This window comes from Oncorhynchus mykiss, chromosome 11 (genome assembly GCF_013265735.2).
Source record: "Oncorhynchus mykiss isolate Arlee chromosome 11, USDA_OmykA_1.1, whole genome shotgun sequence".
Taxonomy (NCBI): Eukaryota; Metazoa; Chordata; class Actinopteri; order Salmoniformes; family Salmonidae; genus Oncorhynchus; species Oncorhynchus mykiss.
The window spans coordinates 13,735,289-13,761,882 of NC_048575.1; the positions used below are offsets into that span (position 1 = coordinate 13,735,289).

At 41.8% G+C, this 26,594-nt stretch overlaps 1 protein-coding gene across 3 annotated transcripts in view; it reads left to right on the forward strand.

Annotated features, from left to right (window-relative positions):
* The window catches only part of dpp6a (dipeptidyl-peptidase 6a), a 367,766-nt gene that overhangs the window by 288,605 nt on the left and 52,567 nt on the right, over positions 1–26,594 (forward strand). For all 3 annotated transcript variants that reach the window (XM_036934924.1, XM_036934926.1, XM_036934925.1), the window contains 6 exons: positions 3,622–3,720; positions 18,587–18,681; positions 19,045–19,119; positions 20,399–20,451; positions 20,948–21,029; positions 24,003–24,123. In XM_036934924.1, the coding sequence (XP_036790819.1) occupies positions 3,622–3,720; positions 18,587–18,681; positions 19,045–19,119; positions 20,399–20,451; positions 20,948–21,029; positions 24,003–24,123 (525 nt within the window). The remainder of the gene's footprint in view (positions 1–3,621; positions 3,721–18,586; positions 18,682–19,044; positions 19,120–20,398; positions 20,452–20,947; positions 21,030–24,002; positions 24,124–26,594) is intronic.

Here is a 26,594-nt window from a genome sequence, read left to right on the forward strand (position 1 = left end):
TCTCAGCCCATCCCACCTATCACTGTAGACCTCAGCTCTTTAATCCCACCTCTCAGCCACTCTCAGCCCATCCCACCTATCACTGTAGACCTCAGCTCTTTAATCCCACCTCTCAGCCACTCTCAGCCCATCCCACCTATCACTGTAGACCACCCCCATTTGGTTTCCATGTGCCATATATTTTTCAATTGTGCTGTAATTTTTTACCTTTCTAATCGTATAGTGCCCACAGATTGTGAGCTAAAGATGAAAACCTTTCCTATGAATATTATTATATTATTTATTGACTGTGTCACGCCCTGACCTGAGTATTCTTTGTTTTCTTTATATATTTTGGTTAGGTCAGGGTGTGACATGGGTGATGTATGTGTTTTGTACTATAGATACTTTTGTACTTGTGTCCTCCAACATCTTCACAAGGTCCTTTGCTGTTGTTCTGGGATTGATTTGCACTTTTCGCACCAAAGTATGTTCATCTCTAGGAGACAGAACGCGTCTCCTTCCTGAGTGGTATGACGGCTGCATGGTCCTATGGTGTTTATACTTACGTACTATTGTTGTACAGATGCATGTGGTACCTTCAGGCGTTTGGAAATTGCTCCCAATGATGAGCCAGATTTGTGGAGGTCTTGGCTGATTTCTTTTGATTCTCCCATGATATCAAGCAAAGAGGCACTGAGTTTAGGCCTTGAAATACATCCACAGGTACACCTCCAATTGACTCAAATGACGTCAATTATCCTATCAGAAGCTTCTAAAGCCATGACATAATTTTCTGGAATTTTCCAAGCTGTTTAAAGGTACAGTGAACTTAGTGTATGTAAACTTCTGGCCCACTGGAATTGTGATACAGTGACATAATCTGTCTGTAAACAATTATTGGAAAAATTACTTGTGTCATGCACAAAGTAGATGACCTAACCGACTTGCCAAAACTATAGTTTGTTTTAGCAAGAAATTTGTGGAGTGGTTGAAAACCATTTTTAATGACTCCAATCTAAGTGTATGTAAACTTCCGAAATTCAACTGCATGTACCATTCTGTTGGTGGCAATAATTTGATGTAATAATTATAACTTGAAAATCATGCAAGTGTTGAATCAAGTGTTGTTTTTTGTACCCGTTCATAAACCATGTGCCATGGAATTGGTACATCGAAAATCTATTCCCATGTATGTTGCAACCTGTATGACGCAGCTGTCAACATCTTTGTCCTCAAATGAAACTGGTATATTTTTCTATTTTTCCTACCTTTCTCCCTTTTCCACTTGCCTCCTCCATTTTTGTGGTAATGCTGCAATCATTTGGATGTAAATTTGGATGATGCAGATATTCACATATATTTTCGATGCATATCATTCACAAATATATATATATATTTTTAAATGTAAATCATAAAGAATGTTATTTTATTAGTCAATATATTTTAGTTTAACCATAACATTTGTAGTAATATTTGTTTGATCTTTTCTGGAGGATAAAACTGAAATTGTAACTAGCTTGGTATGGCTTGTTTAAGAAAGGGCGATACTTTAAACAAAATTTCATTTTCAATTAGTCGGAAATGAGAAGTTGTAATCTATAAAAAGGCAAAAAGGCAATTTTTGAACAAAGGATGAGCTTATGTATGAGTGAAGCTCATAAAAAAACGGCATACATTGACACTTTGGCTTTTATCCCCTGGATTTCTAACCCCTTGATGTTCTTGTTGGATCTAATTTTAATAGCTAGTATTTCAATGGCCATAATAAATAGATATGGAGACAACGGACAGCCTTGTTTTACTCCTCTTAAAAGCTCAATACTTTCTGAGAAGTAACTATTGTTTATTATTTTATATCTGGGGATGCTGTACATAACTTTAACCCATTGTATAAGAGAGTCATCGAAATTAAAGTAATCCAGGCATTTATGTATAAATTCAAGTCGTACTTTATCAAACGCCTTTTCAAACTCTGCTATGAAGACCAGGCCTGGTGTCTTTGATGTTTCATAATGTTCAATTGTTTCAAGTAATTGTCATGTATTATCTTCAATATATTGTCCATGTAAAAAACATGTCTTATCAGGGTGAATATATAGTAAAATCTTTTTTTATTCTATGCTATGCATTTCACCAGAATATTCACATCACAAGATTGAAATGTAAGAGCCCTCCAGTTTTTTTTAAATGGACTGTATCTTTATACTTACCACCTGGGTCCTGTTGTCATAGCAATGAAATCAGACCTTCTTGCTGAATACCTGAAAGTCTACAATTTTTATAGGAGTAATTAAAACATGCTAATAATGGATCTATGAGTACTTAAAAATAGGTCTGATATACCTCTACTGGTATACCATCAACCATCAAATTCTTTGCTAAGAAGCTATTTCTATTTCTTTTTGACCATTTTATTTGAAAATAATCACAGTAAGGTACTTAATTGTTTCCCAGAAATGATTTGATATTGAGATAGAAACGACTGCATTGGACACATGGCCCCATCCATCCTCCCCTCAATACGGTGCAGTCGTCCTGTCCCCTTTGCAGAACAGCATCCCCAAAGAATGATGTTTCAACCTACATGCTTCACGTTTGGGATGGTGTTCTTGGGGTTGTACTCATCCTTCTTCTTCCTCCAAACACGGCGAGTGGAGTTTAGACCAAAAAGCTCTATTTTTGTCTCATCAGACCACATTACCTTCTCCCATTCCTCCTCTGGATCATCCAGATGGTCATTGGCAAACTTCTGGCAGGCATGGACATGCGCTGCAGGATTTTAATCCATGATGGCGTAGTGTGTTACTAATGGTTTTCTTTGAGACTGTGGTCCCAGCTCTCTTCAGGTCATTGACCAGGTCCTGCCGTATAGTTATGGGCTGATCCCTCACCTTCCTCATGATCATTGATGCCCCACGAGGTGAGATCTTGCATGGAGCCCCAGACCGAGGGTGATTGACCATCATCTTGAACTTCTTCCATTTTCTAATAATTGCGCGAACAGTTGTTGCCTTCTCACCAAGCTGCTTACCTATTATCCTGTAGCCCATCCCAGCCTTGTGCAGGTCTACAATTTTATCCCTGATGTCCTTACACAGCTCTCTGGTCTTGGCCATTGTGGAGAGGTTGGAGTCTGTTTGATTGAGTGTGTGGACAGGTGTCTTTTATACAGGTAACGAGTTCAAACAGGTGCAGTTCATACAGGTAATGAGTGGAGAACAGGAGGGATTCTTAAAGAAAAACTAACAGGTCTGTGAGAGCTGGAATTCTTACTGTTTGGAAGGTGATCAAATACTTATGTCATGCAATAAAATGCAAATTAATTACTTAAAAATCATACAATGTGATTTTCTGGATTTTGGTTTTAGATTCCGTCTCTCACAGTTGAAGTAAAAATTACAGACCTCTACATGCTTTGTAAGTAGGAAAAACTGCAAAATCGGCAGTGTATCAAATACTTGTTCTCCCCACTGTATGTGCATTTCCAAGTCATGTCCAATCAATTGAAAAGGGTTCTGAATACTTTCTGAATGCACTGTATGTTATCATCCTGGAATGACCCGCTGCTAATCATTAGTTCTAATAATGCTCAAAATTGTATATTGATTTAAAATTGTATTTTAACTTGTTCCCTTGCAGGCGAGGATGACAGCTTGGCCCTCAAGGGGAAACTGACCGTGGGGGACATCTTCAGGAAGGACTTCAAGGTTCACGACCCTGAGGCCAAGTGGATCAACAGTGAGTACTCTATTGATGTTGTAGAGGGGTTGGCGTGGGACATTCATATCGGTCACACTCATGTATTCACTGTGGACATCCAAACAGAGTTATACATTTCCCATCAACAGGTATACATGCCGGATTTTAATTTGAGCCAGTTTTCTACAGCAGGAAAATAATCCTGCAACAACAGGAAATGTGAATTATTACGTGGATTATAATTATTTACATGAGGGAAAATGTATACATTTTTCAAAATGTAAATGACACATTTCAGAAGCCTTTTTAAACCTAAAATAAAAAAGGTTTTCCTGCAACATCCAGGCTGTGTCACAACCGGCCGTGATTAGGAGTCCCATAGGGTGGCGCACAATTGGCCGAGCGGCATCCGGGTTTGGCCGGTGTAGGCCGTCATTGTAAATAATAATTTGTTCTTAACTGACTTGCCTAGTTAAATAAAGCTTAAATAAAATAATAATAATAATTATAATAATAAAACCGGGTGATCAAATTAAGATCCATAAAGCTCTTTTGTAATGGTAATAAACCTGAGTTATAGTAGGAACACTAAAGTTTTAATTTGAAGACATGAACTTGAAGACATTTTCAGCACTGCTTTCTATTGAATGTAATGGGGCACTTCAGCTTCCTACCCAGCTAGCATTGATTTAGAATCATTATGACCATGGTGTGAATAACATGGATTGATCACTTTGTTCCACTAACAACAACTTCTGCACCAATGATCTCATTGCCCATCATTGAATCAGCTCAACTGTATATGTTAGCAATGACAGTGTAATGAGTGTGTGTTGAATCAATGTCAAGTGAAACGGTGTGCATGCCTGCTGGCGTGCGCTGTGATCATCTGTCAAATCCAATATACACCTAAACCACATTACCTGTTACCTTGGATCTTGTTTTTATAAGAGGAGCTACAGCTAATCTTTTTGCATTCATATTGCTGCAATCATCATTATGAACTGTCACGGTGTGGGCCAGCATGTACACTACTGTACTAAACATACACAGTCCAGAGAATATCACAATTATTGAAGAGAACACAGTCAATTTGGGAACTGCAATGATGGGAACTGCTAAAACGGGTGAAGGCACAGGATTGGCTCAATTCTATCCTCTTGTGTAAAACAGTGAAAGGGTGCTTGAAGCTAACCATCGATCACACCAAAATTAACTATTTATTCTAGTTGGATGTGTTGCCCGGAAAATAAAATAAAATCAAACGAACCTTAAATTGCAATTGTTGAAACAGGCTAGACACCCATTATCTTACTGCTGGGTTGTAAATGATCAGAGCCCGACTCCGAGAGGTACTTTACAGCCAAAGGATTAATGAAGCAGCTTTGATTTAACTTATGCCTAATGAAGCCGTCTTCTCCAAACAAGCCACTAGTCTCTCCAAGAGAGGGTGCAGATGGGCGAGTACACAGAGTACAGTACGTCAAGGACTGTTCAAGTACTATAGAGCTTCCTTTCTTCATTCCTTCCTTCCCCTCCTTGATATAATTACTAATCTGACTCATTTAGATGGTTGAAAGCAAGGTCTCTAAACATACTGCTTTCACCAATTCAGTTATATCTGATCAGTAGTGACTCTCTTGTTCCTGGTGTTTCTCATGACCCACAAAATAGTCAAAACAATTAAAGTCAATGAGTTGCAGCAAACTGTACTAGAACAGGGGTAATATGCATTGTCTGGATGTGACCATCGGTGCCTCTTTAAAAGTATTTTTTCTCACTGCATGAAACCAAGAATAAATACTGTAGTATTTTCCTTTTTTAATAGCATGACTCATTCTGTCACTTTGATAAGCTGATTCATACGTTCATCCATACATCTTCCAGGCTGCATGCAGCCACTGTGAAATGAGTTGTCACCTTAAAGACATGCCTTTCTACTGCAGCTGTTTTTGGCCTGCGAAGAAAGTCTTCTTAGGGAGCCTGTAGATGCAGCTGCCATAGAAGGAAAGAGTCCTTTGTTAGTATGTCATATTCGTTTAGCCTTCGTGATGTGCAGAACGGCGAGCTTTCAGAACTGTCAGGAACATTTGCAATTATTGGCTTCCGAGGACAGGACTGAAATTGATGTTTTTATTGTAAAACTAATTTTTTCCTGAATTATATATTTTCGCCATCCCTGTTTTCCTTAAGTGATAAATCAATTTCCTGGGAAACATTTGTGATGAAACCTCAATAATTTTTTATGAATAGATGATGTTATTTTGTCATTGATAAGTCCAAATCCTTTTTGGGGTCTTTTATGGGAGTATAAGGCTGTGCTCATTTTTATTTAATTTTACCTTTATTTAACTAGGCAAGTCAGTTAAGAACAAATTCTTATTTTCAATGACGGCCTAGGAACAGTGGGTTAACTGCCTTGTTCAGGGGCAAAATTACTGATTTTTACCTTGTCAACTCGGGGATTCGATTTTGCAACCTTTCGGTCTCTAGTCCAATGATCTAACCACTAGGCTACCTGCCGCCCCATCATTGAATTCATACAACACAAGCGACTCATGAAGGTATTGAGATTTTAATAACCCTTCGGCCTTGTTTCATCACAATCTATAACAGGAACCTTGCAGCAGTGTGTGCCTCCATGGAACTCTCCTACATTGGCCTTGTCCCAGATCTCTTTGTGCTGTCTTGCCAACTCCTATGTTTATTGTCATGTCACAATGACCACAGAATTTTAAAACATTAATATCCTGTGTATGCCCACCCCAACGTAAAATCACAATCAAATGCACCCAGCAACAACATCATTTTCATCCAACAATGATAAATTCAATCCTGGTTAATGTTATGGCATGAGTTCTAGCAGCTGCTGTATGTCTGAATGAAGCAGCTCTCCGTGTCCGCCTATAATGACTCCTACACTCTGGTTGACCCCCTCGGTCCTGATGGCTGATGTATGCTAAACATGTAGGGAGAAGTGATTTGCTGAACGGCATCAAGCAAACAGACGCATGATTGGTCAGATAAGTATATTTTAACCTTGATCCGAGCTGATGGCTGACCTGGTGGTGATTTGCATTAGAGGAGCACCACAAGTAAAGTAGTGCCCCCTAGTGTTTACAGCTGAATTTTTATAGAGAGTGCCAGTCATTCATTAAAATTCAGATTACTGGTATGGTTGTAATGAGCTAGCAGGTCAGTCTAAATGTCCTTATGTTTTTGAATGGAATTAAGTAATTAATGCACCTGGCCTTTGGCCACCATAGTCTGTTCAGGTAAGTCCCCCTCTTAAAAAAAAAGACTGCAATTAAAAAATGAAAGAACACACGTTTAACCAGTAGCAGTGTGTTGGTAAAATCCCTGGGGATGCCAAGTCAGGGGGAAAAAGCCAAATTACAACCTATGTGTTGTGATAATTGCATTGTTTGCTCTATAACCAACTGCTCTTAAATGCTAGTAAAACGAAATGCATGCTCTTCAACCGATCGAAACTGTATTTTTTTGTGAAGAATCAACAACAAGTGGGACACAATCATGAAGTGGAACGACATTTATTGGATATTTCAAACTTTTTTAACAAATCAAAAACTGAAAAATTGGGCGTGCAAAATTATTCAGCCCCTTTACTTTCAGTGCAGCAAACTCTCTCCAGAAGTTCAGTGAGGATCGATGAATGATCCAATGTTGACCTAAATGACTAATGATGATAAATACAATCCACCTGTGTGTAATCAAGTCTCCGTATAAATGCACCTGCACTGTGATAGTCTCAGAGGTCCGTTAAAAGCGCAGAGAGCATCATGAAGAACAAGGAACACACCAGGCAGGTCCGAGATACTGTTGTGAAGAAGTTTAAAGCCGGATTTGGATACAAAAAGATTTCCCAAGCTTTAAACATCCCAAGGAGCACTGTGCAAGCGATAATATTGAAATGGAAGGAGTATCAGACCACTGCAAATCTACCAAGACCTGGCCGTCCTTCTAAACTTTCAGCTCATACAAGGAGAAGACTGATCAGAGATGCAGCCAAGAGGCCCATGATCACTCTGGATGAACTGCAGAGATCTACAGCTGAGGTGGGAGACTCTGTCCATAGGACAACAATCAGTCGTATATTGCACAAATCTGGCCTTTATGGAAGAGTGGCAAGAAGAAAGCCATTTCTTAAAGATATCCATAAAAAGTGTTGTTTAAAGTTTGCCACAAGCCACCTGGGAGACACACCAAACATGTGGAAGAAGGTGCTCTGGTCAGATGAAACCAAAATTGAACTTTTTGGCAACAATGCAAAACGTTATGTTTGGCGTAAAAGCAACACAGCTGAACACACCATCCCCACTGTCAAACATGGTGGTGGCAGCATCATGGTTTGGGCCTGCTTTTCTTCAGCAGGGACAGGGAAGATGGTTAAAATTGATGCGAAGATGGATGGAGCCAAATACAGGACCATTCTGGAAGAAAACCTGATGGAGTCTGCAAAAGACCTGAGACTGGGACGGAGATTTGTCTTCCAACAAGACAATGATCCAAAACATAAAGCAAAATCTACAATGGAATGGTTCAAAAATAAACATATCCAGGTGTTAGAATGGCCAAGTCAAAGTCCAGACCTGAATCCAATCGAGAATCTGTGGAAAGAACTGAAAACTGCTGTTCACAAATGCTCTCCATCCAACCTCACTGAGCTCGAGCTGTTTTGCAAGGAGGAATGGGAAAAAATGTCAGTCTCTCGATGTGCAAAACTGATAGAGACATACCCCAAGCGACTTACAGCTGTAATCGCAGCAAAAGGTGGCGCTACAAAGTATTAACTTAAGGGGGCTGAATAATTTTGCACGCCCAATTTTTCAGTTTTTGATTTGTTAAAAAAGTTTGAAATATCCAATAAATGTCGTTCCACTTCATGATTGTGTCCCACTTGTTGTTGATTCTTCACAAAAAAATACAGTTTTATATCTTTATGTTTGAAGCCTGAAATGTGGCAAAAGGTCGCAAAGTTCAAGGGGGCCGAATACTTTCGCAAGGCACTGTAAATACCTAGGTGTCTGGCTAGACTGTAAACTCTCCTTCCAGACTCATACTAAGCTTCTCCAATCCAAAATGACATCTAGAATCGGCTACCTATTTCGCAACAAAGCCTCCTTCGCTCATGCTGCCAACCATACCCTCGTAAAACTGACTATCCTACCGATCCTTGACTTTGGCGATGTCATTTGCAAAATAGCCTCCAACATTCTACTCAGCAAATTGGATGCATTCTATCACAGTGCCATCCGTTTTGTCACCAAAGCCCCACATACTACCCACCACTGCGACCTGTATGCTCTCGTTGGCTGGTCCTCGCTACATATTCGTCGCCAAACCCACTGGCTCCAAGTCATCTATAAGTCTTTGCTAGGTAAAGCCCTGCTTGATGTCACTTGTTAAATCTACTTTAATTAGTGTGGATGAAGGGGAGGAGACAGGTTAAATAAGAATTTTTAAACCTTGAGACAACTGAGACATGGATTGTGTATGTGTGCCATTCAGAGGGTGAATGGGCAAGACATTCACCCTTTGAACGGGGTATAGAACTACGTGCCAGGCGAGAGTTGGCCTCTCGGTTAAGTGGGCGGATGTTAAGGAGTTTGGCGTGTTATGTTTTGGAGGACACATGACTCAACCTTCGCCTCTCCAGAGCCCGTTAGGGAGTTGCGGTGAGTTGCAGCGAAAAATTATAATAATTATATCAAGGGAGGCCAAATGCTTGCTGGCTTCCCTTGCTATTGAATTCAATGCTACAGGCGGCAAAAATGTCATGCACTTTTAGCCCGGGCTAGTCATACTGAGACAGAGAGGCGTGTTTCACTCACTCAGATGCTTTCTCCAGTGAGATACATTCAGCCTCTTGAAGCAAAATTATGAAACAAAGAGAGATCAATTATTTTCTATGTTTTTAAAATGCATTTATTGGTACACTTTTTGGGGAAGCCTGGCTTCCATTGGCATCCACGCCACTGCGTTTAACCTCATTGACTAGCGCTAGTAATTGAAAAGGAAACTCCTTCTGCTTACTCAGCCACCCACAGCCCTGTTATGGTTTATGATCTTTCTTTCTGGACCGGCTGCAACTCAAAATCATCAAGTTGATGTTTGAAGAGGGATAGATAGCATTGGTCATCGCCAGAGTTTCATGTAAGTGTAACGGAAGATTTCCTCATCTTCGTCTGAAGAGGAGTAAGGATCGGACCAAGATGCGGTGTGGTAAGTGTTCATGACGATTTTAATAAGAAGAGCACTGAACACTATGAAATACAAAAACAATAAACTAATACGTGAAATAACCAAACTGAAACAGTACCGTGTGGCGACAAACATACACACGGAAACAACCACCCACAAACAGTGAAACCCAGGCTACCTAAATATGGTTCTCAATCAGGGACAATGATAAACAGCTGCCTCTGATTGAGAACCATATCAGGCCAATCACAGAAATAGAAAAAACATAGTAACACAAACATAGACTGCCCACCCCAACTCACCCCCTGACCATACTAAATAAAGACAAAACAAAGGAAATAAAGGTCAGAACGTGACAGTACCCCCCCCCCCACCCCCCTTAGACAGCTTTAGTGTGTGGGATCTTGACTATGTTTGTGTGTAGTTGCGTTCTGCACGTCATGTAGCTTTATGTTTGTTTTTGTATTTTGTTGTTTTTTCGGTGACATTTAAATAAAAGTCAAATGTACGCCTACCACGCTGCACCTTGGTCCAATCCATCTCTAAACGATCGGGACAGTAAGAGACCTATGAAAGAGTGATATTGATCAATATACATCAGTAGGATGGTTTGGTAGTGCTAATGCTATTTAATCGAAAGAACCCATCTATATACACATCATTGGTTTTACTCTGGATATTTTAGTAAATGTCAGTCTGTTATAGTGTAACATGCAGTAGGCTAAGCATTATACCATAGATTAAATTCACAGCACATCTCTAGAGATGTCTTTATAGGCCTATGAATTCTCACTGTCCTGAATAAGAATCTTACATATCTCACAATGCCAACGTGTATTAACCTTTCCCTCCCAGCAGGCATTTGCAGTCAATATTTCTGTTAAACCAAAAACACATTCTATTCATGTTTAATGTAATTTACTCAAGTCTGCCCTATGCAAATGTTATGTACTCTTGCTTGTTGTGTTGTTCTGTGGCTCTGGGGCATAAAAAAAAATAAAAAAACATTTAAGACCGTGAAAGCCATGATAAGGAGGTTTAATGTTGCAATTATGGGTCCGGTTTGATGCCGTCCGGTGGACTCATAGGAATCAACAAATGGGCCAGCGGTGAAAAATGTATTGGTGTTGCTGATAACCGTAAATCAACGTAAAACTCCCGTCCAGCCCACCGGACAGGAGCCATCAGCAGCTCATACACTTCTATTCACCTCCTACTTTGGGGAATGGGTTCATGCAACACGCTATAGAGATATGGCAAAGCTCTCTGTTGTGTAATTGTATTGTTGTATGAGGGGAGGCTTGTCTATGGCCCCTTTCAGAGATAAGGTTGAAAGGGGGATACCTAGTCAATTGTACAATTGAATGCATTCAACTGAAATGTGTCTTCCGCATTTAACCCAACCCCTCTGAATCAGAGCGTTGCGGGGGGCTGCCTTAATCATCGGCGCCATCAGTGTAGAGTGTGAAATAAAGGAACGGCCATGGGGGAAAGTTTATGTATAGACGTCCTCAAGAGGACTGAACTCAATAGAAAGTAAACTTCCCTCCATGTATACAAAGACATGCGTGAGTATTATTCACACACCTCCATCCTAAAAAATCTATCATAATTGTACAAGCAAACAGTTTTTTATTTTTTATTTTTACTCATTTTACCAGGTAAAACTTTCTAATTTACAGCAACGACCTGGGGAATAGTTACAGAGGAGGGGGGAAGAATGAGCCAATTGGAAGCTGGGGGTGATTAGGTGGCCATGATGGTATGAGGGCCAGATTGGGAAGTAAGCTGCATACATAAGACCATATAAATGTCTCTGTCACCTGCTGCTTACTCCTGCCTGACCACCCTATGACCTGACATGCTAACGGAAAGATTGAACCGCTAGTGGCAAACACCATTCCACTCACAAAGCCACCTGAAAGTATTCCCCCCACTCTGAAAATATTTTTAATTAGAGTTGTTTTAGAAACCCATTTAGTTTTATAGCCCATCTGATCCAAAGGGCATCGGAGATTTAAGACTGTATACGGTGGAAGGGGAGAGACACCCTTTTATTTTGTCCCAGACAGGCCCCTATAACTCTCTCCCAGCTGCGTTTTTTTAGCAGCCTAACCATTGTCCTCTTAGCCTTCAGGAGGACAGATGACCTGGAACAGGAAAGAAAAATAAATTTCACACCTGGCTTTACATTGTAGCCTCCGCTCACCTGTCGTTTAATGATACAACCCTGTTCAGGTTGTAAACTGGTTTTAATGTCGCCATGTCAACCAGCTTAGCCCCACTGGGAAGCTTTATCGAAGGGGAGACATCTCTCTGCTCAGTGATCGGGTTATATATTTGGATAAACGTATGAGTGGTGTGTTCCGTGTTGGCACTCAGAGGTAGTATAAAGCAAGCAGTGGTACATTGTATGAGTTGTGCGGCATAGTGCCAGAACTCAGGCGTTACAAAGGAAATATTGAGAGGCCTGAACAGAATGAATGGGCTGCTGCGTCTCCCCGAAGAAGAATGGAGAGAATGGGACAAGTAAATGGAAGCAGAGGGAGAGAATAAGGTCCTTCACATGGTTGGTTAAGTGCGGTGACTATAAAATCATCATATTCAGCAAGACAGATGGGCCTGGGAACTTAAAGGGTTTCTGATGGCAATCATTTGTCATCAAAAACACTTTTTGGACAGATTGACTATGCGTTTGCAGATTGAACCGGTTTGTTTTTAAGGGAATTAAACCTGGACGACAGAACAAAAATAGCGAAATGAGGGTGAGGAGAAGGTACAATTTGAGGAATAGAGAGTTATATTTTAGCTTTGTCCTTGGTGTTTTATCCCCTACTGAAAAAAAACAGGTGCAAATGCATAAAATATGTAGATATGTTTGACTAATAGTCCATGGATTGGAAAGTAAAGTTTCACGTCATTTTCCTAGAAGCTAGCCCGGTGGCCAGAGCTGCACTGACTGTGGATATGCATGTTATTCTCTCATTCTAATGAAGCTGTCATCTTCAGTTAGTGCAGGGAACAGCTTGCCTGAAGCCTCAATGAGGCACACAGGTACAAAGCATACAGTCAAATGAAAGCTGTAGGGTTCAGAGGAGGGGATGGTAGAGTGCTAGTGTGAGATCATAGAAGCCATTAGAGTTTAAGTGGGAATATTCACAAGGTACTTGGTCTTTGAAGTGATGTGTTGTTGGAAAGGGGAATGTCTATGGCACTTTAACTAATTTTACAGTACATATTATTTATTTATTTCTCTCTCTCTCTCTCTTTCGCACACACACACACAACTGTCCTCCTGTGATCTGTAGTGAGTGAGGGATGTTGCCCAGAGCAGGAGACTGAATGAATAAGACATGTTGCAGGAGCAGAGGTGAAGATCACAGGGGGAAGCCAATGCCCTGGGCTAACACCGAGCCGGTCAAGGGAGCCCTGATGAAGACCTAGTGGAAGGAGAAGGAGGGCAAGATGGAGTGAGGGAGAGTGTCAGAGAGCAAGACTGAGAATTCCCTTGGTGGTGTGAAACAGGGATGAATAGATAGCAATGGTCTGAGAGGAAGCCCTGGTGTCTTTGAAAGGAAAAGAAAGACGGGAGTCTGTATAGCGACAGAGAGGGAGAGTGGTGGAGAAGAGGACAGGGTGAAGGCTGAAATTCTGGACTCTGTTGGGGTGCATGGTTGGCATGGAAAGAACGAGTGATCTCAGGTGACGAAGGGTGGTAAAACGGATAAATACAAACTACATACAGAATAAAGATTGGACTCTGAGGGGAGGAAAAGACAGGCAGAAAGACAGTTGAAAAATATGGCCAGCCAAGTGTATGTTTAGGATGAAGTTCAGAGATAACATATCTAAAGGGTGAGGAGAAGAGATGGAAAGAGGATAGGAGGAGAAGAGATGGAAAGAGGATAGGAGGTGAAGAGATGGAAAGAGGATAGGAGGTGAAGAGATGGAAAGAGGATAGGAGGAGAAGAGATGGAAAGAGGATAGGAGGTGAAGAGATGGAAAGAGGATAGGAGGAGAAGAGATGGAAAGAGGATAGGAGGAGAAGAGATGGAAAGAGGATAGTAGCTTACCTTAGCTTTAGCTTTACATGGATACAAAACAGGAAAAAGGAATAGCGTATTAGAAGATATAATGGATTGATGGACTTCTTTCCCAGATGCTCTCAAGTGCTTTACATTGATATGTTGGACATGTGCTGATTCAAAGGATAGAAAAATAAAAAGTGAGTACTTAGGATTCAGGATGAGATTCAGTGAGACGGGACGAGCAATCAGGATGCACTATATTTTAATCTTTACTCCTGATACGAAGCTGTTAATATATTCCAGTAAACTGGAGAGCTGTTGATTGCATAATTTGCATTCATTATTTGACCAGTGCAATCTAAAAACCCAGAATTGTCAATCATCATTTTGTGAATGAATGTCATTGTGATGGACAATTAGTTATCCCAGCAGATATAGAATGCTCCCCATAACAATCTGTAGTCCCCGATTAACACTCTAAACCAGAGCTGTTTGCTCGGCCCTTATTGGCTCTTGACTGAAACAACATTCAGAAATAGGCTTTTATCGTCCTTGTCTGGTAAAGGGCAAAGTCATTGTGAAGATAGGAAAACTAAATTCACTTTCATCTCTTTGTTGCAATTGTTTACTCACTCTGGAGACAGTCTTTGTGATTGCAGGTGTAACTGTGTTGATTGTTTCCACTTGCCACTGCAGAAATATGTATTTAATGATTATGTATTTCTATTGGTTGGTTGAATTTACATATCAATAAGGTGTTATGCCATTGGTTAAGCTTGCAGATAGGGGGAGATTGCGAATGTCAATTCTTCCCAGTCTGATATTGACCTGCAAGCTATAGGTCACGTTCTGAAATACTGGATTCTATTTTCAGATTTACAATATGTAGCAGTTCATGCCCTGATGTGTGTGTGTGTATATACTATATATACAGTACCAGTCACAAGTTTGGACACACCTACTCATTCAAGGGTTTTTCTTTTTGTAAATTATTTTCTACATTGTAGAATAATAGTGAAGACATCAAAACTATGAAATAACACATACGGAATCATGTATTAACCAAAAAAATGTTAAACAAATCAAAATAGATTTTAGTTTCTTCAAAGTAGCCACCCTTTGCCTTGATGACAGCTTTGCACACTCTCCTCTTTTTAAAAAAGTTTTATTGAACCTTTATTTAACCTTTATTTAACCAGGCAAGTCAGTTAAGCACAAATTCTTATTTAAAATGACGGCCTACCAAAAGGCAAAAGGCCTCCTGCGGGGACGGGGGCCTGGGATAAAAATTTTTTTTTTAAATACAATATAAATATAGGACACACATCACAACAAGAGAGACAATACTACATAAAGAGACAGCAACATAGCAAAGCAGCAACACATGACAACACAGCATGGTAGCAACACAACATAACAACAACATGGTAGCAGCACAAAACATGGTACAAACATTATTGGGCACAGACAACAGCACAAAGGGAAAGAAGGTAGAGACAATATATCACACAAAGCAGCCACACCTGTCAGTAAGAGTGTCCATGATTGAGTCTTTGAATTAAGAGATTACTTATCACCCCAGTACATTCCTCTATAGCCCCAGTACATTCCTCTATAGCCCCAGTACATTCTTTATAACCTCAGCACTTTACTCTATAGCCCCAGTACATTCCTCTATAGCCCCAGTACATTCTCTATAGCCCCAGTACATTCTCTATAGCCCCAGTACATACTCTATAACCCCAGTACATACTCTATAGCCCCAGTACATTCCTCTATAGCCCCAGTACATTCTCTATAGCCCCAGTACATTCTCTATAGCCCCAGTACATACTCTATAGCCCCAGTACATACTCTATAGCCCCAGTACATTCCTATATTGCCCCAGTACATTCTCTATAGCCCCAGTACATTCTCTATAGCCCCAGTACATACTCTATAGCCCCAGTACAATCCTCTTTAGCCCCAGTACATTCCTCTATAGCCCCAGTACATTCTCTATAGCCCCAGTACATTCTCTAAGGCAACAGTACATTCCTCTATAGCCCCAGTACATTCCTCTATAGCCCCAGTACATACTCTATAGCCCCAGGACATACTCTATAGCCCCAGTACAATCCTCTATAGCCCCAGTACATTCCTCTATAGCCCCAGTACATTCTCTATAGCCCCAGTACATTCTCTAAGGCAACAGTACATTCCTCTATAGCCCCAGTACATTCCTCTATAACAGGGTTTCACAAAGTCGGTCCACCCCACCCCCGGTGCACTTTTTGATGTTTTTACCCTAGCACTATACAGCTGATTTAAATAACTAACCCATCATCAAGCTTTGAATATTTAAATCAGCTGTGTAGTGCTAGGGTAAAAAAACAAAACGTGCACCCAGGGGGGCCCCGGGACTGACTTTGGGAAACCCTGCTCTACTCTATAGCCCCAGTACATTCTCTATAGCCCCAACACATTCCTCTATAGCCCCAGTGCATTCCTCTATAGCCCCAGTACATTCTCTAAGGCAACAGTACATTCCTCTATAGCCCCAGTACATTCCTCTATAGCCCCAGTACATACTCTATAGCCCCAGGACATACTCTATAGCCCCAGTACAATCCTCTATAGCCCCAGTACATTCCTCTATAGCCCCAGTACATTCTCTATAGCCCCAGTACATTCTCTAAGGCAACAGTACATTCCTCTATAGCCCCAGTACATTCCTCTATAACAGGGTTTCACAAAGTCGGTCCACCCCACCCCCGGTGCACTTTTTGATGTTTTTACCCTAGCACTATACAGCTGATTTAAATAACTAACCCATCATCAAGCTTTGAATATTTAAATCAGCTGTGTAGTGCTAGGGTAAAAAAACAAAACGTGCACCCAGGGGGGCCCCGGGACTGACTTTGGGAAACCCTGCTCTACTCTATAGCCCCAGTACATTCTCTATAGCCCCAACACATTCCTCTATAGCCCCAGTGCATTCCTCTATAGCCCCAGTACATTCTCTATAGCCCCAGCACATTCCTCTATAGCCCCAGTGCATTCCTCTATAGCCCCAGTGCATTCCTCTATAGCCCCAGTACATTCTCTATAGCCCCAACACATTCCTCTATAGCCACAGTGCATTCCTCTATAGCCCCAACACATTCCTGCATAGCCCCAGTGCATTCCTCTATAGCCCCAGTGCATTCCTCTATAGCCCCAGTGCATTCCTCTATAGCCCCAGTACATTCCTCTATAGCCCCAACACATTCCTCTATAGCCACAGTGCATTCCTCTATAGCCCCAACACATTCCTCTATAGCCCCAGTGCATTCCTCTATAGCCCCAGCACATTCCTCTATAGCCCCAGTGCATTCCTCTATGGCCCCAGTGCATTCCTCTATGGCCCCAGTGCATTCCTCTATAGCCCCCGTGCATTCCTCGATAGCCCCAACACATTCCTTTATAGCCCCAGTGCATTCCTCTATAGCCCCAGCACATTCCTCTATAGCCCCAGTGCATTCCTCTATAGCCCCGGTGCATTCCTCTATAGCCCCAGTGCATTCCTCTATAGCCCCAGCACATTCCTCTATAGCCCCACATTCCTCTATAGCCCCAGCACATTCCTCTATAGCCCCAGTGCATTCCTCTATAGCCCCAGTGCATTCCTCTATAGCCCCAGCACATTCCTCTATAGCCCCAGTGCATTCCTCTATAGCCCCACATTCCTCTATAGCCCCAGCACATTCCTCTATAGCCCCAACACATTCCTTTATAGCCCCAGTGCATTCCTCTATAGCCCCAGCACATTCCTCTATAGCCCCAGTGCATTCCTCTATATCCCCAGTGCATTCCTCTATAACCCCAGCGCATTCCTCTATAGCCCCAGCACATTCCTCTATAGCCCCAGTGCATTCCTCTATGGCCCCAGTGCATTCCTCTATAGCCCCCGTGCATTCCTCTATAGCCCCAGCACATTCCTCTATAGCCCCAACACATTCCTTTATAGCCCCAGTGCATTCCTCTATAGCCCCAGTGCATTCCTCTATAGCCCCAGTGCATTCCTCTATATCCCCAGCACATTCCTCTATAGCCCCAGCGCATTCCTCTATAGCCCCAGTGCATTCCTCTATAGTCCCAGCGCATTCCTCTATAGCCCCAGCGCATTCCTTTATAGCCCCAGCACATTCCTCTATAGCCCCAGTACATTCCTCTATAGCCCCAGTGCATTCCTCCCACTGTAAATTCCACATTTAACACTAATGTAGAGAATCCCACTTCTGACACAAATTTAGAAAATCCCACTTCTGACACCAATGTAGGAAATCCCACTTCTGACACCAATGTAGGAAATCCCACTTCTGACACAAATGTAGACAATCCCACTTCTGACACAAATGTAGACAATCCCACTTCTGACACCAATGTAGGGAATCCCACTTCTGACACCAATGTAGAGAGCTCAGGGACCAGCTGTCAGTGTATGGATCCAAGATACACTGCCAATGCACCAACTGGCCACTCTGCATTCAAACACTTTGCTCTCTGATATTAAGTGTCCAAATTACAGACGATTGCAAGGATATTGCACATAGGACTATTATTCATTATGAAAAGTTTGATAGCCTTTGTGAAGTAATATTTCTTGCTCTGTGTCTTTGCTCTCTGTTCAACAGGTAATGAGCTACTGTATCGCACACGTGAGGGGGATGTTGTCAGGCTCAACATGGAGACGTATGAGAGGACGGTACTGGTGCACAACAAAAAGTTTGTGAGTCTCTACAACTCTCTTTTTTCTGTAGTGTTATTTATTAAATGTTTTATTATTAGAAATTTCCAGCATATCAAAGCACCCAAAGTGTAGTGAAACAATCCATCATTACCACATCATTTGATCAGGCTCGTTAACATTTTGGGTCAGTGTTGAAACCGCCAAGGTGACGACACACAACATTATGTCTCTCCGAAATCAGAAAGAGCCTCAAGAAGATTAATGCCTCTCCCGCCCATGCCCTGCACTGAGCAATCCGTCAAACGCAGTCATTCTAGGATTACCTTAATGAAAAACACTACGCATGGTTAAATGTAATCTTTTTGTATTATTTTTCTCTCTCGCTCTCTCTGTGCTTTTCAGGAAATGTACAAAGCCAGCAAGTATGAAGTGTCTCCTGACATGAAGCATGTGCTGCTCGCCTACAACGTGGCACCGGTGAGCTCTTTCATTTGTTTGCGTGTTTTTGGAATTAGCGGAATGACAGGCAAATATGTCATCGGTCTTTGAAGGGAAATGTGGTGAGACGGTGGGGGAGAAAAAGTAATCATGGTGTCTGGGTAGAGGCATGTCGCACCCCACTGCCTCTCAACCACCGTAGAGAGAAACCAGCTTAGTGGAACTGTACTCTTCAGAGAGTGGCCAAAACACAAACAAACCTCACAACACAGCCGGGACAGAGGGATGAGGAGGAAAATGGAGGGGTGCAGGGGATGGGGAAAACAAAGGGAGGGAATTGGGCAAGCAGGAGAGTAGAGAGTGAGAGAATAGGAGGAAAGGTGGGAGGTTTTTCTGCTACAGCGGTTACTGCATTATGTAATGGCTCAGGTAGCTAACTACTGCAATGTGAGATCCATGACACAGTCTGAAAAATAATTAGTATGTCAGGGAATAGAAGCCCATTGAGACAACAGGGAGGCCCTGGTGGATGGAGTGTGCTGTGCGTGTGTGTGTGTGTTAGACAGTGAATTTGTTATTTCATAATCGTCCTCCAGAGCCCTGGTAGATGACGGCTCCGTCCCCCAGCTGTCATTGCACAGGCGCACACACACACACACACATCATGCTGCTGCTTGCCCTTCACAGAGAATTTCTCTCTCTCTCTCTCTCTCACTCTCTCTCTCTCTCTCTCTCCCCCCAACTCTTTTTTAAAAATATTTTATTTTTGCATTTTCCAATTAAGAACATTCAAAACAAAAGTAAAAAGATATTAGACAACGATAGGACAAAGTAACAGTAACAGACGAGCGTAACAAAAAAATAATTATAATTATAATTATATATACAAACATACAATAAGAAAAAAATAATAATAATGAGACATTGGATCACCTGCCGTAGGCTACATATTATACATTACGTGTGAAACATTATGTGAGGATTATATAGAGATTCAATCATAGCGATTCTCCATATAGTCAATAAAAGGTTGCCAAATTCTGTAAAATGTCTTTAACTTATTCCTCAAGCAGTAAGTGATTTTCTCCAAAGGGATACAACTGTTAACTTCCGATAGCCACATTGCAACTGGCAGGGAGGAATCCAATTTCCATTTCAAGCGGTTCAGAATTTACTGAACGTGACTAATTACTAAGTAGAATACAATGTAATCTCCCATCATATGTACTTCCATTCTGATGGTAATTACTAAAACATGTTTTTAATGGCCAAGTCAATCAGTCTTCTTTATGACAGTCTCCAATCCTTCTTCTTCCAGGTGTACCAGCACTCGTTCACTGCCTTCTACATCATCTGCAGCCTGGAGACTCCGTAAGTGGCTGAAACCTACCAATGCTTCCCCTCCCCTCCTGTCTCCTGTCCGGAGCCTAGTCAGTCATGTCTCTGCACTGCCACCCCCTGGAGACAAGGAGAACTGCAAGCCAGGGGCCTCGATGACCTCATCCATCCTCACCTCCAGACAAAGACACAGGGCCTGTGACACCTCTAATTCTCTGCCCTACAGCTCACAGCACTTCTAAAGGAATTAAAAGTGGCTGTGGTATATAAAGCACCTGTATTTCTAGCTGTTCTTCAACATTTTGGACTGGGATGTATAACACTGGTACTTCTGGGCAGGAGCAGCGAAGGCTGCTTGTGCAGTGGAGTGTTTTTTTTATGCTTTGTTTTGTTGATGATCAACTAAGAGTATTTTTTAAAGAAGGTGCTCTGTCATTTAGTGAGGGGCAGTTCAATGTGTGTGTCGGTGTGTAGTGTGGATGTGTGTGTGTATGTGTGTTCATATTGTGGTCTCGCCTCTCTGCTGCAGGGAGACATGGAACCTGAATCCTCCAGAGGTACGGAACGCCCAACTGCAGTACGCAGGCTGGGGACCCAGGGGCCAGCAGCTGGTAAGAACTACAACTCCCAGCAGCACCCTCTGTCTCATCCGTACTCCATACCCCTATGTCACTGCTATTTGACAGAATCGTGTGTGTGTGTGTCCGTGTCTGATTCTCAATGGATAGTACAATATGAATGGACTTTATCTCCACATTAGCTATTACTAGGGTTGCAAGCCCATTGTAATTTACCAAAGTTACCAGAATCTTCAGTATTTTGGTAATTAACAGAAAATATATGGCAATCTATTGTAACATTGGTAATATATACTTGAATAACTTATAAAAAATATATATCTATATTCCATACTGTATTCATTTTCTATATCGGTGTCCAAATTGTCAATGAGTTTCTTGTAGATAAACTATATGGTTCCAGAGAAAACAGCCTAATTAATTAAGAAAAAGCATCTAATCAACAAATGCATCATTTTTTATTCACTCTGCAAATCTTTGAACTATTTAATTTTTTCACAACTGACACCAATTTTATTTACAACCGACATGTTAAATACATGTATAAAAAAATATAAAGAATATTTAATTCAGAAACCCTCATATTAAACACTGGTATTCACTAAGTTGATGGTTTATATTTTAAGATAATGTTTTATAGCTTTGTCATTCTGTTTTATTTGAAAGTCATCATATTTCATTATTATTTTATATATGATGTGACAAGGCCACACAGAAGCCACACACCTGTGATAATCTGAAGTACCAAAAAGGGCCACTAGATGTCTTGAGATACAATCCTTGAAAGATACCAAAATTCTGGTAGTTTATTGGTAAACTTAGAAAGTTTCCAGTAATATACCGTCCCTTTGCAACCCTAGCTGTGACCTTTCCTATAGCTATTTATGTTAAACTATCACAAGCTACCAGGCAGTCTAGCCATAGAAAGAACATTAATAAGCATTAGTCTACTAGTACTCAGAGCAGACTATCCTCTGGCACAATGCAATTAATTACGTGTAATCTCCCCAGTGGATTAATTGGCAAAGTCAATTGATTGATATCACACAGTCTCTCCTATCATTACTCATTAAACAGCCCTGATTCCAACAGTCACTTTCGTTTAAAGGAGCTTTTCTCCCAGCAACAGATTCTTGCCGTTTGGGCTATGATACTTGTTGTCAACGATAAGATGATTAGGTGGGAGAGGAAGGTGTCTGCCAATGTGAGTTCACATATACTTGCATGCATGCACACACACTCACACACATCCACACACACTAACATCAGTCCATCTGTTGTCACATTTCTCAAGCCAGCTGACAGCTTAGTCTTACACTGGCCTCTTGATCTGCTCTTTACACACACACACAGCTGTTTCTTTACACACACACACACACACACACACACACACACACACACACACACACACACACACACACACACACACACACACACACACACACACACACACACACAGCTGTCTTTTCCCATGTTGAAAGCGGTGGAATTAGGTTAAATACACAGTGTCCTTTGATGCACCAGAGGGGAGGACGGGCAGCTGTGTCTGAGTCTGTGTGGATGAACACTGTTCATTTAACTCCAGCTTTAGCAGTAACTTTAATCATGTTTACATACTGCTTTACTAATTTCATACTAATTTATACTGTATTCTATTGTACTGTATTTTAGTCAATGTCACTCCGACATTGCTCATCCTAATATTTATATATTTCTTAATTCCATTCTTTTACTTTTAGATGTGTGTATATTACTGTGAATTATAGATATTACTGCACTGTTGGAGGTAGGAACACAAGTATTTTGCTACACCCGCAATAACATCTACTAAATATGTGTATGTGAACAATAACATTTGATTTGATTTAATAAGGGGTCCTCATTAAAGGTGTTTTTCTTCTCTTTTTTTAAATCGGAGACGGATCCTTCACTGAGACGCTGAGCTTTGCTCTTTTTGCTCTCTATATCTTCCTCTCCCTCCCTTTCTCTCTAGAGGGTCTGACATGGTACATCTTTCTCTCCTGCTGTTGTCAGCCTGCCCACAATATGACCTCACATCTCCCCAGACTCTGTGTGTGAATAGTATATGGGAGGTAGCTTGGGTAGTACCTCCTTCAGAAGTGGGCCAAGCTCACTGTGTGACTCTCTGCACTGGCCTAGATCCAGTTGTTAAACTGGGCCTCAGTCAGTCTGCATCGAGGAGAACTCAAACACACCGGGGTCCCCCCTGGCCTACCTTGCCACATGAGCAACAGAAGTTTTAATTAGGAAGGATGGAGCTGACCATGAACTGCCCAGCAGGTAGTCAACACTTCTCCCAACAGTGGACAGAGAGGACGGCAATGCTGTACACCATTAAAGGATTAATCTGCAATTAGGATTTATATTGATATACAATATTGGTGTCCAATGTGTTGAGGAAAGGATTCATTATTCATTATGTTCTCTCTGTATTCTTGTTCACCTTTGTTTTCTCACACACAACCTTTAGTCCTTTGTTTTCTCACACACAACCTTTAGTCTTTTGTTTTCTCACACACAACCTTTAGTCTTTTGTTTTCTCACACACAACCTTTAGTCTCTTGCATACAAAACTCTCGGTTTCCCTCGCTCTCTCTCCTGCTTTCTCTCTCTCTCTTTCTCTCCCTCTCTCTCCTGCTTTCTCCCTCTTTCTCTCTCCTGTTCCAGAGTTATCCATCAGTACTTAAACCTACAGTACTACGGAGATGTAAACAAGCTGGCAGTAGCAGAATCAGAGCCAGGCCAGTCAGCCAACACTACTGCTAAATGTTTTACAATTCAAGTTGTGCAGTGAATAGGAAAGTATCTACACTATGGATAGAACCTTTTTATCTCATATTGGCTCTATATTTCTCATGGTTAAAGCATCCTTCTGTCAACCTACAGGTCAACAAGTTTAGTAATGCAGAGGTTACATCTTCCTGTATCATAGGTTATTTATTCCACATCCTTCCTTTCTTTATTTCTTTCTTTCTTTCCTCTTAGATTTTTATTTTTGAGAACAACATCTACTACCGTTCGACGGTGGAGAGCCGATCGATCCGTCTGGTTTCCACCGGCAAGGAGGCGGTCATCTTCAATGGGCTCAGCGATTGGCTGTACGAAGGTGAGATTGGCTGATGTGAATACTGTATTATTGGTGTTCTGGGTGGTGATGTCTATCCCATTGCATTGTCGACCCCAAAGAATGTGGCACTTGAATAAAAATTATGGAGTTATTATTTAGGCTAGTCAGAGGTGCAGTGAACAAATGATTTAGAGTCATACCAAAATGGCGTTAAAAACAGGAAACCTGCCAATTTGCTCAAATTTCCAGGAGTTCTCACCACGGCTGTTCTACATGAGTGAATTAGCATTAATTAGCATTAATTCAGCAGAATTAATATTCACCGTCTGTTCTCCACTCTGATACAGATGTCAGGTTTTCTCAACGTTGTTTTGTCTGTTTTGACTCGACTGATCAAAGCTCACCTGAGTCCACCTCAGTGCCTCCGCCTCGTCCCCTGAGGACCAGACTGCCTCTCAACTCTTCTTCTGTTCCTCGTGTTTTATTCTCTCTTTTCTTCTCTCTTTTAATAACACGAAGAAAGAGAGAGATGGAGAACTGTCAGGAAGGGATGGAAATTGCTGTCTTTTATTTAGGGCCTCGTGTAGTGCTCAATGGATGGACTGGCACTTGGGTCTCTACTAACTAGGTCTCTTGTGACTAGGGTTGCAACATGTGTGGGACTTTCAATAAATTCCCTGGTTTTCCAGAAATCCTGGTTTGAGGATTCCGGATTTCTTGCTTATTCCCTTCTGATTTTGGGAATCCCAGGTAATTGAAAGTTCCCTACTTGTGACAGACTGTGACAGTCTCTAGTCTCTTGAGCAAGCAAGATTCCAAGATTTTACAATGACAAATATTAATGTGTGTGCGGCGTGCATTTAAAAAGTGTCTGCATGTAAGTGTGTATGCCTGCGAGGTTGCTTGCACTAAATATTGCTTCTACACTCAAACTTTGTGTTAATGTGTGTAGCCTGTGTATGTAGTATGTGTGTGTTACAGTGTGTTTGTAGTATGTGTGTGTTACCGTGTGTTTGTAGTATGTGTGTGTTACAGTGTGTATGTAGTATGTGTGTGTCACAGTGTGTATGTGACACACACTTTTATTCCTTGTCCCCAACACTCTAGGCGACCAGTTTTGATAGCCTTTAGCCGCACCCTCATCCTACTCCTCCTCTGTTCCTCGGGTGATGTGGAGGTAAACCCAGGCCCTGCATGTCCCCAGGCACCCTCATTTGTTGACTTCTGTGATCGAAAAAGCCTTGGTTTCGTATATGTCAACATCAGAAGACTCCTCCCTAAGTTTGTTTTACTCACTGCTTTAGCACAGTCTGCCAACCCTGATGTCCTTGCAGTGTCTGAATCCTGGCTTAGGAAGGCCACCAAAAATTCAGAGATTTCCATGCCCAACTATAACACTTTCCGTCAAGATAGACCTGCCAAAGGGGGAGGAGTTGCAATCTACTGCAGAGAGCCTGCAAAGTTCTGTCATACTTTCTATGTCTATGCCCAAACAGTTCGAACTTCTAATTTTAAAAATGAATCTCTCCAGAAATAAGTCTCTCACTGTTGCAGCCTGCTACTGACCCCCCTCAGCTCCCAGCTGTGCCCTGGACACCATCTGTGAATTGATCGCCCCCCCATCTAGCTTCAGAGTTTGTTCTGTTAGGTGACCTAAACTGGGATATGCTTAACACCCCGGCAGTCCTACAATCTAAGCTAGATGCCCTCAATCTCACACAAATCATCAAGGAACCCACCAGGTACAACCCTAAATCTGTAAACATGGGCACCCTAATTGACATTATCCTGACCAACTTGCCTCCAAATACACCTCTGCTGTCTTCAATCAGGATCTCAGCGATCACTGCCTCATTGCCTGTATCCGCTACGGGTCCGCAGTCAAACAACCACCCCTCATCACTGTCAAACGCTCCCTAAAACACTTCTGCGAGCAGGCCTTTCTAATCGACCTGGTCCGGGTATCCTGGAAGGATAGTGACCTCATCCCGTCAGTTGAGGATGCCTGGTCATTCTTTAAAAGTAACTTCCTCACCATCTTAGACAAGCATGCTCTATTCAAAAAATGCAGAACTAAGAACATATATAGCCCTTGGTTCACTCCAGACCTGACTGCCCTCGACCAGCACAAAAACATCCTGTGGCGGACTGCAATAGCATCGAAGAGTCCCCGCGATATGCAACTGTTCAGGGAAGTCAGGAACCAATGCATGCAGTCAGTCAGGAAAGAAGAGACCAGCTTTTTCAAGCAGAAATTTGCATCCTGTAGCTCTAACTCCAAAAAGTTCCGGGACACTGTAAAGTCCATGGAGAACAAGAGCACCTCCTCCCAGCTGCCCACTGCACTGAGGCTAGGTAACACCTTCACCACCGATAAATCCGTGATAATCGAAAACTTCAACAAGCATTTCTCAACGGCTGGCCATGCCTTCCTCCTGGCTACTCCAACCTCGGCCAACAGCTCCGCACCCCCCTTAGCTACCTGCCCACGCCTCCCCAGCTTCTCCTTT